Source organism: Monodon monoceros, unplaced genomic scaffold, assembly GCF_005190385.1.
Source record: "Monodon monoceros isolate NGI ecotype Baffin Bay Population unplaced genomic scaffold, NGI_Narwhal_1 Super_Scaffold_6, whole genome shotgun sequence".
Taxonomy (NCBI): domain Eukaryota; kingdom Metazoa; phylum Chordata; class Mammalia; order Artiodactyla; family Monodontidae; genus Monodon; species Monodon monoceros.
This window is the reverse complement of record NW_021703783.1, coordinates 91,134,863-91,147,863: the sequence shown is the minus strand read 5'-3', so window position 1 is coordinate 91,147,863 and position 13,001 is coordinate 91,134,863. Positions and strand designations below refer to the sequence as shown.

Genomic DNA, 13,001 nt, shown 5'->3' with positions numbered 1-13,001 from the left:
TTCTGATAAATGTCCAGGCAAACTAAGAATGGGGCCTTCCACTGCCTGTTGTGGTAAATAACACCTTACTGGCGCAGTCACAGCTGCTGGTTGGTTACTGCCGTTGACTCTGCGGCAGAGTTGAGTGGTTGCTGTAGAGAATCAGTGGCTTGCAAAGCCGGAAACATTTGCTCTCTGGCTCTTTGCAGAAGTTTGTCGCCCCTGTTTCAGGGGACACATACTTATCCTTCCATCTCAGCCGAGGCCCTCGTCCTCAGGGTCGGCTGTCTTGACCCTGGTCTGGATTTGGATCCTTGTCATCCGTGCTCACATCCCTCTCCTTCAGAGCACTTATATAGTTATTCGGTCACGACTCTGATCACGGCGCTCTCCCGAGCCACTCTTTGAGCTCTGGACTGACATCCCCGTTTCTCATGCTTCATTCTTAACAAGTAGCTTATGAGACTTGATCTGCTGTTAGAACAGCCTTCCCCCTTTGTTTGGTGCAAAGTTGGGAGTGTTTCCACCCTGGAACCTTCACCAAAAAGATGTTTGGGGTGGGTGGAGGTGTGCTTTTCTTCTGTAAAGTGGGATTAAGGGATACTGCCAACACCTGCACATTCTCAGGACGATCACTCATAGCAAACAGTAACTAAGGAAACTTGAGGATCTGGAAATGGGTGTTCTTAGAACCGGCAGTCCCACTATTCCTTGGAAAGTCTTCATGTCCCCACAGGGGTTGACGATCTCTGCCTAGGAGCCTGGTCTCACGGGTTCAGATTCTAGCTGTGCAGACTTAGACAAGTTACTTAACTCTCTTAAGACTTGGTTTCTGCAGGTGTGAAATGAGCACAGTAACAACAGTGCTTTCTTCCTGACACCACGAAGGTTGCAGCACACCGACTGTGGCTGGGCTCCCTGTAGATCCACGGCCACACGTCTCAGCTGGGCACTCAGCCCTGCCCGCCTGCGTTACTGCGCTTCCTCAGCCCGTCCAGGTTCCCACTCCTCCAAAGCCTTATTCTGTTCCCTTTGCAGAATTCTCCGGCTGCCGTCGGCCTTTCCCACGTGCCCTCCACCCCAGTATCTCCCAGGGAATGTCTTCATTGAGAAATTAGAAGCGGTCAGCAGTAAGACCCTTGCCTGCCGACCACGAAACAGCCCGCCCCCATCTGTACCTTTGCCACCTGCCAACCCGGCGCCCCTGGAGGAAGGGCCCTGCCCCCCACCTGTGCTTGGACCTCGGCCCCTCGGCTTCCACTCCTGCACTTGGCACCCTCTTTCTTGCATCATCGTTTTCCCCTGCTCTGTTGGATCACTCCCATCGTTGAACAGTCCTGCTCTAGCATCTCTTGCCTTTGCAAAGAAAATCCCCCTTGTCTCTGCACCCCCATCTCTTGCTGCCTTTCCCACACAATTCCCTTGAAAGACTCGTCTGCACCAGCATCTCCTTTCCTCAGCCACTCCAGTGGGTTCCTGCCCTCCGCGTGCCTCTGCACCTTCTCTGGCCAACCTCGCCTGGCCTCTAACCTGTTCACTCTTCTGGTCTGTTTCATGTGGTGGGCTGCTCCCGTCTCCTTCTTTTTTTTTTGGCTGCGCTGGGTCTTTGTTGCTGCGCACGGGCTTTCCCTAGTTGCGGCGAGCGGGGGCTACTCTTCATTGCAGTGCGCGGGCTTCTCATTGTGGTGGCTCCTCTTGTTGCGGAGCGCAGGCTTTAGGTGCACGGACTTGAGTAGCTGCGGCTCGCAGGCTCTAGAGCACAGGCTCAGTAGTTGTGGTGCACGGGCTTAGTTGCTCCGCGGCAGGTGGGATCTTCCCAGACCAGGGCTCGAACTCGTGTCCCCTGCATTGGCAGGCGGATTCCTAATCACTGCTCCACCAGGGAAGTCCCTCCCATCTTCTTGAAATGCCTTTTTCTCTTAGCTTCTACGTTGCCAGATTTTTTCAAGGGTCTTCCTTCCCAGCTGGCTCCCTGTCTCATCAGTCAGCTCTAGCTTGGCTCCTTCCCCTTCTATCTATATCTTCTTCCCAGGTGGTCTCATCTGGTCTGGTGGCTTTAAATACCACGCATATGCCAGTAACACCCAAATCCCCCTCCACGCGCAGGCCTCGCTGGGGACTTAGGCAGGTCTGTCCAACTGCCCTGTTATCCTCCCTGGGAGGCTCTCAACTTAGCAAGGGGAGAGGAGAGCACTGATTCCCAGTCCCGGTGTCACTCCTCTCCTGGCTCGTGGCAGTAGCCTCTTCCTGGACTCCTTTCCTTCACTCTTAGCCCCAGCCCAGTCGCCACACAGCGACCAGAGTGACCTTTGACAGACAGACACCAGACGAGGTTGTTCCCTGCTCAAACCTCAGCGGCTTCTCCCGTGCCCTTCAAATGAACTCCAGACCCCTCCAGCCACCATCTCTGTCTCTCCAGCCGCTTCACTTCCATTCCCTCACTGCACTTCCTTCTGCCTCTGGGACGCTCCAGGCCCGTGCCCAGTTGCCTCACTCGCTGTCACCTTTGCCTGGAACGTGCTTTCCTCAGGGTCCCTGAGGGAAGGGCTGGCTCCTTCTTGTCCTTCAGATCCCAATTTTCTGTCATTGCCTTAGCGGCGTCCCTGGCTCCCCGGCCACCCTCTGTCGTCACATTGCCTATTATGATTCCCTGTACAGTGCTTATCACTCTCTGCTATTCTTCCTGCAGGATTTATATGTTGTTTACTATCTGTCTCCCCCTATTTGAATGTCAACTCCATGAGAACAAGACCTCTTTTCCGTTATCCCTCTTCTATCTCAAGCTCCTAGAATAGACCATGTACAAAGAAGACACTCAACAAATATCTCTTGGCTTCACAAAGGAGGTCATCTATGTAAACTCTACACCCTGTGCTTAGTGTATAATGGTGCTCTATACATGTCAGCCTCCAAAAGTATAGACAAAACAGGCACTGTGGAGGGACAGCTGTCACTCCCAGACCGAGATCAAAATATTATTCAGTGTTTTTGCACTGCCTGTCACAACCGTGTCAAACACATATATTTCCTTGTCCTGGAATACGTAAAATCTTCTGACAGTTATTTCAGAAACCCAGCTAAGAGAGTCAGTTTTCTTCCCCGGAAATAGAAATAATCAAAAGCTTTCCAGCCTTAAAAGCAGCTGAAGTTTTACTGGGCAAACCAGGATGGAGGGAGTCATCAGATTCCTCGTGCGGGCAGATCCTCTCTCTTCTTTTTAGCAAACACGCTTTCCCATCTGCTCAAGGAAATAGTTGGCTGTGTTCAAAATGTGCTTTTCAATGGCAGCAATCCGTCTGGGAGTCCACAGTTCGGGGGAATGAATGGCAGTCATTTTAAGTCTCTGACCTGTGGTTTGCCCTTCTCCCACTTTGTGTTGGAAATTTGCACAGTGGGAATGAAAAAGCATCTAACTGTACATGCGACTTCTGCCATGAGGCTCAGCTATAAATAAGGGCTCCTACCCATTAGAGACCGGGTCATTCGTTCATCTAATAAAATGAGAGAATTGTCAAGTGGGACCTTTGTAAGGAGGGATCATCATCAGAGTTCTTGTTTGCAAACAAGGGAAAATCTACTCCAGCTGCTTTAAAGAGGAAGAACGTATTAAAGGGTATTAGTGGTGCACGGCTCCCCAGGATGGGCCAGTGCTTTGGTTTCAAATGCCACGCCACCAAGAACGATGCCCAAACCGTACACCCCTGCAAAGGTACACTGATGCGCGCCGACCAATGGGTAGTGGGGACTGATGCTCAAAACTGCACTCTGCTTTCCTTGAAAAGCCAGTTGCCCCTGTCAACAGTCTCTCCAAAAGCTAGAGTCTCGTTGGTTCCCCACTTCCTCACATTGCTCATTTCCATCTTGAAGTCTCCGGCAGGTGCGTTGCCTCTGAGGGCTAGAGCCTAGGTAAAACGCCTGCACCCAGCCACACAAGAAGCTGGGAGAGCAGCTTAAGTCTTTCACTTTGGGGCCTGGGTCTCGTGAACATGGAGAACATGTGACAAATAACACCCCCAGAAAGTGCCATTTGAGCCAAGAACCAAAGGATGAGAGGGAGTCAGCCATTAGAAGAGTGAATGAAAGAACCTTCCAGGAAAAGGGAACAGCATGTGCAAAGGCCCTGAGGCAAAAAAACAAAAAGGGAGTTGAGACATTCAGGGAACAGAGAGAAGGCCAGTGACGCTGTAGCCCAGTGTGTGTGTGTGGAAGAGGGGCAGGAGTCGAGGCTGGAGAAGTAGCAGGGGCTGGATCCTGCAGAGTTGGGTGGGTCATAGTAAGAAGTATGGATGTAATTTCAGTGCTGTGGGAATCCATTGAAATAAGGGGATGACATGGTCTGATTTCTATTTTTTAAAAGAACAGTGTCTTCTGAATATGGAGAATATAATTGAGAGGGGGACAGAAGACCAGTTAGGAGGCTTTTGCAGTTGTCTAAGGAAGAGGCAGTGACAGCAGGAGGCAAGAAGCAGAGAGATCTGGAAGGTGTTTTGGTGATGGATATTTCAGCACTTGCTAATGGATTGGCTTTGGGAGTGGGGAGGAGGGGGAAAAATGGGAGGAGTCAAGGATGCATCCCAGTGTGTGGCTTAAGCAGACGAAGGTGTGTGGGGTTTGTGAGATGGAAAGTGAAGGGCCAGGGATGCGGGAAAGCTATCAAGTTCAGTTTTGAACTTGTTAATTTTAAGCTGCCTGTGAGAAGTGCAAATGGAGATGTCAAGTAGGTAGTTAAACATGCGAGGCTAGACCAGAGGAGAGGCCAGGGTTAGAGAAAAAACAATTTCTACCGAAGTTTCATGTATTTGTGACAAAATATGGGGACTGCGAGTGAGTGACCACCATGGAGCCATAGGCAAAGGCAGAAAGATACTAGGCTTGGTTCCAGAAGAGCTAAATTTTCCCACCTATCAGTTATATAAGCTTTGAGCAAATCTGAGCCTATCTGTTCTTATTTGCAAAATGGGCATCATGACTGGTATTAATTCTTATAGATTCAGTCTAGGTTTAGGAGATGTCCCATAAATTGTTGTCTAGCCATGTCCTGTCAGAATGTTTGCTCATTTAAACCAGAATTTTCCCAAGTTCCAGAGCATGGGTACATAAAGGTCATTTAACAATCATGATCCAAATTCCTGCAGCTCATTCCCATACCTGCTGATACCAGATCTGCAAAGCCCACTTCCCTCGCAGACATTCCAGGGCATCCCCAGATTGAATCTCACATTGGCTCAAAAGCAGGTTTCCCTGCTGCTCTGTCCCATCACAGCTACGCCCTCAGTGTGCAGAATCTGAGCGGCAGGGTGACACAGGGTGGAATGCTTCCATCTCCTCTGTGCCATGGTAGGAAGGGGGTCCCAGAGGAGTCTTAGTTTACCCCCCAGCCCAGCAATAGTCACCTTGCCTCATATACTCAGAGGGCGGTTGCTGGTCACAACACAAGAGAGTGGGTGGGAAAGGACTTTGGAGAAAGTCCACCATGTGCAGATTTTCTTTGCATATATCCTCCTAGTCCATACAACATCCCTGCACTGCACGGTAGGTAATTATTATCTTTACTTGACTCAAACTGGTGAAAACTTGCCCCAGGCCACACGGCTGACTTCAGATGACGTCGTGATGCTGTCATTCTGAGCTCTTTCTGCATCATCATGCTGCCTCTCCAACACATACGAGGGTCTAATAACTTCATCCAAGCCCGTCTCCTTGCATCTATTCTCTGCTCCACGACAGATCGCTCCGAGGCCTGTTAAGAATGAGCATGATGCTTCACTGTGCCCCGGGAGTGTCTTTTCTCTAACAAGTCCGAGTAACCACTTCAACACTATACAAATCAGTAGCTGTTGGACAACCAGCTGCATGGTGGATGGGAAGTCCTTTCAGCTTTCTTCTTCCCATTCAAATATCATATTTATATAAAAGCAAAATGAGGATTGTTGAGGCTGGTGGACTGCTTGTCTGCCACTTGGTGGGCCATCTGTTTAACATTGCCAAACTCCTACTCATCCTTAAAGACAGAACAAAAGTGTCTTCTCTCCTTGGAAGCCCTCCAGCTCTGCCCCAAACAGAATCAAGCATTCGCCACTCTGGCTTCCTAGAATACTCTGCTGGTACTGCTGACTATTAACTGTTCCCCAATATTTGTTGTTTCCTCCCTCTATAAAAAAAAAGAGAACCTATAAAATACAGATTGCATTTCCTCACCTCCCTTACATCTATGTGTAGCCATGTGACTAAGATCCAGTTAATGAGATTTAAGCAGATGTGCCTTGTAGCCGTTTCTGGGAGCCCTCCTTCAAAAAACAGCTCATGTGAATCCTTCATCTCTTTGTCCTTTTCTCCATTCTGCTGCGTGGAATGTGAACGTGATGACTCGAGCTCTAGTTGCCATCTTGGACCCTAAGAACAAGGGTCCTATCTTAGGAAAGTTGGAACTGAGCTAGAAGAAGTCAGAGTCCCTAAGGACTTATCAGAAATAACATATAGACCCCGAATTTCCTACCTTCAGACTATTATGTGGGAGAGAAATTTCTACCTAGTTTGAGCCACTATTAATTTTGAGTCTTGGTCACTCACATACAAACCTAATCCTAAGTTATGTTACCTCTCTAATATGTGGTACTTTCCACACCTTAGCATAATTGTCTGTTTACTATTATCTCCCCTGCTAGACTGGGAGCTCCTCTAAGCAGAGATTAGGTTTCAGATTCTGTCCAGTGCCAGACGCATTAGAAGTTGCTCAATGAGATGTTTCCTGAAGGAAGTGCGGTGAGTGACTGCATAAACAAATGTGCAGTGTCAGCGGAGCACTTGCCACGAGCAGCAATGCATGCACTTTGCATGCATTAGCTGACTTAATCCCCATAAGAACCCCACGAGGAAACCACGGCAATCGAGAGGTTCAGTGACTTGCCCGAGATCACCAGCTGTTGAGTGACAGGGCTGGGACTGGATCCCAGTCTGCCTCAGTCCCCAGCTCACGTATTTTCTACATCAGCCACTGCTCTCCCCCGTGCTCCCAGGATGGAGGGCTGAGTTATTGAGCTGTGCCTGAAAGGTCTCCCTCTATGTGTTCCTCTGTTGAGAACAATGACAAATATCTAGGAAATTGCACGTATACTTTTTGTATTCCTCTCACTACCAGTTTTACTAAATTTGTTCTTCTGTGTTTTTGTTTTTTCCTCTCTTGGCATCTTCTGATATGAATTCAACCAATGAGAGAACCTCTTTTGCCCAGAAGAATTCAATGGATGGCTCACAAATACAGAATACCTCAAAAGGTACATTAACCACCTAAAGGGGAAATGTAGGCTTTTGATTTAGTTATCATCTCCAAAACCGTAGTTTCTTGGGTTTTTTGGAACCTAATCTGCCACCCTCATTTGCACCTGTGGTTCTAGCCTTGGGCCTTGACATCAAGCAATATCTTAGGAGAAGACACAATTGTCTTTTCAGTTCAGTTATCACTAGTTAAGTTCCACTTTTGTGATAATGAGTTCAGCACAGTGCTAATATCTGTGGGGAAGAGAGATTGTTGGCAATGGAAGAAAATAAATCTAAGATATGATCACTGCTTCTCTCTCCCATCAGAAACCAGCATTTATTGAGTTAGAAACTGATTTGTACCTGGGTGTTAATTTACAAAGGTGACTGAGCGACTACACAGGTCAATGCCATTGAAAGGAAACTTTGTTGCTCTCAGTTCTAGAAACGGGAGGCACAGCTCTCCATGCAGGACCCTGGGAGGGAGCTCCAGTGTTGGTTAGGAGGCAGAAAATGCTACTGAAAGCTCGGCCTCTCTGGACACTGGTGCCAAATCCAATCCCGGGGACAGAGGTTTGGGGGAAGTCGAAAAGGATAGCTGTTGTAGTTTATCTTAGGACAGGGCCGAAAGTAAGCTCATCACACGAGATGATTTGTGCCGAAGCACAGCAGTAGAGGGCTGCCGCTCGCTCAGGCAAAACAGCGCCGTCTGTCCTGCTGTGGTAGCTCTTATTAAAGCATTATCTAGGTTTACATTTTAAGATTTGTTTTTTTAACATTTCAGAAATGTCAAAGCAGCAACCTATGTTTTTATTAATTATACAAGCAATAATTGGCTTTCTTGAGAACCTGCCGTGCTTCGTCCTTGAGCGCAAGAACAGCACAAAGTTCCCACCATTATTTTGATTATACTGAAGTAGCACAAGGACATCTCCTTGCGTTCCCACCACTTTGATTATACTGAGGATGTCTCATGGATCAGTGCCCAAAGCACTCAATGTTTTTTTGTAGGCCCCCGGTTTGTTGGGGGGCGCTCAAAGCATTTAGAACTGTTTACAGTTCTGGCTTATTCGCTAGCCCCCAGTTTGTTGGGGGGGGGCGCTCATGGGTTACGTCTCCTTTCCATGTCCTCAGTTGTTCCACTACAGATAGCTTTATTGCTTTGCCAGGCAAAGGGGGACACACTGGGCTTGTGCCTCATAAAAGCTATGTGACCCCACCCCAGAGGATTTGATGAGGGGTTTTATAACGGTGGTTCAAAGGTGGGGTCCTGACAAGATTAGTGTGTGTGCAGGGCTCGCCCCCCCCCCCTTAATCTTGTCTCAGGTGGTTTCTTGTCTGCTCCTCCCTTGATTAGCAACTGTTTGAATCCACCCTTTGGAACTCAGGGAAGGTCATGGAGGCTGGGGTCTTGCCTACAAGAAATGGTGGACAAAAGGAGGCCTCCGTGCCCGGCCTCCACTTGGTTTCAGGGTCTGGGAGCCCCACAGGGCCCCGCTCGGTTTCAAAAGGAGCAAGCGGAAAGCACAGGCCATAGCCCTTACTGGGATTTCCTTGGGAAAGGCAAGACACGACAGGGTAAACCACTTAGGATTGGCTATATTGAATAATTCCGGTGGGCTTTGGAGTATAAGGGCTGTCCCTAGTTGTCTGGCACCTGGGCCTGGGCTGATTTAAGTCAGGGGAAATATTGGCTTGGTGTGAGAGTTAGATAAAGGAGGTAGTTCAGAGTATGGGCTCTGGATCATGGAGGAGTTGTAAACAACTTTGGCCATTAGTTTGGCCCTGTAATTAATGGATGCCAAACAGACAAGTATAGAACCTAAGAAGCCTGAGTTAGAACATAAACACTTAAGTATCATTCTAGACCATTTCACACATGTCATCAGTATTTGAAAAAAGTTAAGCAATCCTTTTTCTTGATGGAGAAATGGAGAAGTATGTGAATTACATCTCAATAAAGCTGTTAAAAAAACCCAAAACTTGGGGGCCGCTCATTGAGAGGTATAGAGGGGATTCCAAATAGAGGTAAATATTTGTGGGAGACTTTGCAAGTCCCCAAAATATACATATATTGACCTATGAGTCAAAGAGGAAGTATCAAGAGAAATTAGAAAATATTTTGAACTGAGTGAAAAGGAGACCTTTTTCCCTAATATGACCATTTAATGCTATAGAGTTCCCTCTGCGTGCTAGGCATCCCACAAATGTTTTAGATAGAGTGTTTTTATCTTTATTCAGTTTGTGTTGTTTCTACTTTGTAACTATCATAAATAATGCTGCTGTGAACATTCAGGTACAAGTTTTTGTGTAGACATATGTTTTCATTTCTCTTGGGTGTATGTATACCTAGGGCGGAATCGCTGGGTCATATGTTTAACATTTTGAGGAAATGCCAAACAGCATTCCGAAGTGATTATCGTACATATTTTAAAGAATGTAAGAGGAGGAAAATACAGTATTATATTTACTCTATATAACCAGATAGATTTATAATATATATTCTATATTTACTATATATATTGTACTTACTATATATAACCAGATATTTACAGTTCCTGTTGCTTTTCCTTCATTCCTGAAGTTCCAAGTTTCCCTCTGGTATTATTTTCCTTCTTACATGCCCCCTCCCAAAAGAAAACCCTTCACTTAAAATAAGCCTGTTGGCAATGAATTTGCTTAGAGTTTTCTTTCTTCTGAGAATGTCTTTATTTCACCTTCATTCTTTTTTCTTTTTTTAATGGCCTACTCACAAGACTGCCTTTATTTTTTTAACATCTTTATTGGAGTGTAATTGCTTTACAATGGTGTATTAGTTTCTGCTTTATAACAAAGTGAATCAGCCCCTCTTGCGTCTCCCTCCCACCCTCCCTATCCCACCCCTCTAGGTGGACACAAAGCACCGAGCTGATCTCCCTGTGCTATGTGGCCGCTTCCCACTAGCTATCGATTTTACATTTTCACCTTCATTCTTGAAGGATGTTTTTTTCTGGTTATAGAATTCTGGGTCGAAAGTTCTTTTCTTTCCACACTTTCAAATGTTGTTCCACAGCTTCTGGCCTCAAGGGTCTGATGAGAAATCCACAGTCACTTAAATTCTTGTCCCCCTTTTGTGTCAAGCATTTCTCTTAGACTGCCCTCAAGTTGTCTTGCCTTTCAGCTGGTTGTTAGGATGTGTAGGGACATGGGTTTCTTTGACTTTGACTTGACTGGGGTTTGCAGAGCTTCTTGAAACTGTAAGTTTATGTCTTTTGCCAAATTTGGGAGGTTTTTCAATTTTTTTTTGGTACCACACTCTCCTTTCGTTTTAGGACTTTGATGACACAATGTTAGACCTGTTGATATTGTCCCATAGGTCCCTGAGGCTCTGTTCATTTTTTCTGGTCTTTTGTCTCTACACTGTTCAGATCGTGTATATAATAAAAATACAGATTTGATCTTTGTCCCCAGGTCCTGGCACAGAGCTCCTAAAACCCTTGGGATTTCCTGAGTGATGGAAACGTCTTTTGTTATTCATTATTAGCATCTTCCAGCCACACCTGAGTATATCCTAATATAGTGACCCAGGTTGGGGCCTTAGGTAGCTTCAGGATAGGACCCAGAAAGACCAAAACATGAGGGACTTCCCTGGTGGTCCAGTGGTTAAAAATCCACCTTCCAATGCAGGGGACACGGGTTCGATCCCTGGTCAGGGAACTAAGATCCCACATACTGCGGGGCAACTAAGCCCGCGCACCACAACAACTGAGCATGTGGGCCACAACTATAGAGCCTGCGTGCTCTGCAGCCCACACACCACAACTAGAGAGGAGCCCATGCCCTGCAAGGAGGAGCCCGCGCACCACAGCAGAGGATCCCGCGTGCCGCAACGAAGACCCAAGGCAGCCAAAAATATAAATAAATATTAAAAAAAACACAAGACCAAACATGATTAGAGGGTGGGAACTTTCAGCCTCACCCCTCCCAGCCTCCAGGGAGGAGAGAGAGACTGGAGACTGAGTTATAGAAACTCCTGAACAATGTGATTTGGTGAACTGCCAGGTCGCTGAACACACTGATGTGCTGGGAAGGTGATGTGCCTGAAGAGGGCATGGAAGGTCCGTGCTCCAGCCCGCACACCGTGCCCTATGTCTCTCTTCCATTTAGTTGTTCCTGAGTCGTGTCTTTTATAGTAAACCTGTAATAGTAAGCATAGCACTTTCCTGAGTTCCATGAGCCATTCTACTGAATTATTGAACCCAAGGGGGTCATGGGAACCCCCAAATTTATAGTTAGCTAGATAGAAGTATGGGTGGCATTTGACACTGGTGCTTGAAGTGGGGACAGTCTTGTTGGATTGAGTCTTTTAACTAGTGGGATCTGACACTAATTCCAGGTAGATTTGGAATTGAATTAAATTGTTAGACACCCAGTTTATTTCAGAGAATTGGAGAACTGGTGTGGAAAACCACACATATGATATTAGAAAACACACAAATTGGATAATTTTTATTGATCTGTCTTCAAGTTCATTGTCTCCTTCCTCCATCACCTCCATTCTGGTATTGATCCCATCCAGTGAATTTTTTATTTCAATTATTGTATTTTTCAGTTGTAAAATTTCTATTCAGTTTTCTGTCATAGCTTCTATTTCTCTACTGAGACTTTCTATTTTTTCATTTATTTCAAAAGTATTCACCCTTACTTCTTAAAGCACTGTTATAATAGCTGCCTTAAAGCCTTTGTCTGATGATTTCAACATCTGAGTCATTTCAGGATTGGTGATGCCGATTGTCTTTCTTCCTTGAGAATTTATCAGGATATTCTGGTTCTTTGTAGGTTGAGTAATTCTGGATTCTATTCTGGATATTTTGAATATTTTGAGTCTTGTTTAAATGTATGAAGAATGTTGGAGTGTTTTGTTTCCTTTGTTTTAGCAGGCAATTCACCCAATTAGGCTCAGGTCATAAGTTTTGTAGATTGTGGTTGCAATGTTAGTTCAGTTTTCAAAACTTTTGCAGTGCTCTTTTGATCTGTCCTAAATGTGTGCTACCCAGGGACCACATTTGAGACTTGAGAAGTGCTCTACCCTGTAGTTCAGTTCTCAAAGCCATCTGTTTAGGGTCAGATACACATTTATATGTGCAGCTCAGGGGTGAGCGTATGCATCCATACACAATTATTTAGGATTCCTTTCTTGAGCTCTCTCCTCTCTGTAATTTCCCCCATATATATATACAGAGAGAGGGAGAATTTTTAGCAGTTCCTTACTGCAGTTCTCTTGGTAAGTTCCCTTGGTTTTTGTTTTTCTATGAATGTCTTTATTTCACCTTTCTTCTTAAAGGATAGTTTTGCTGGGTATACACGTTTACCTTAATGCTTTGGTGATTTCATTCCACTGTCATCTTCTAGCTTCCATCGTTACTGTTGAGAACTCTGCAGTCATTCTAATTGTTATCTGTTTATAGAGAATCTGTTGTTTCTCTCTTCCTGTCTTTAAGATATTCTCTATTAACCTTCTACAGAAGAACCATAACTTCGTGCAAGAGTTGGATATTTTTTTCTCTTTTAATCGCAACACCTTTCCTGATCCTGCTTAGCATTTTTAAAGCCTTTAGGCTCCTTCTTCCTTATTCTGGGACCATACTGTATCGTACAGAGAATTCTATCATGGCACATGAGTCAGTGTTACACTTATCATTTACCTGTCTTTTTTTCTTACTAAGCTGTGAGTTCCTTGAAGACAGTCTACTTCCAGCACCTAGCATGGGCCCAGCACATAGTAA

General features: G+C 45.8%; 1 protein-coding gene across 1 annotated transcript in view; it reads left to right on the top strand.

Annotated features, from left to right (window-relative positions):
* Positions 1-13,001, top strand: part of FAM227A (family with sequence similarity 227 member A) — a 77,999-nt gene that overhangs the window by 35,933 nt on the left and 29,065 nt on the right. Inside the window, exon 13 of the mRNA XM_029206736.1 lies at positions 1,018-1,109. Within this exon, the coding sequence (XP_029062569.1) occupies positions 1,018-1,109 (92 nt within the window). The remainder of the gene's footprint in view (positions 1-1,017; positions 1,110-13,001) is intronic.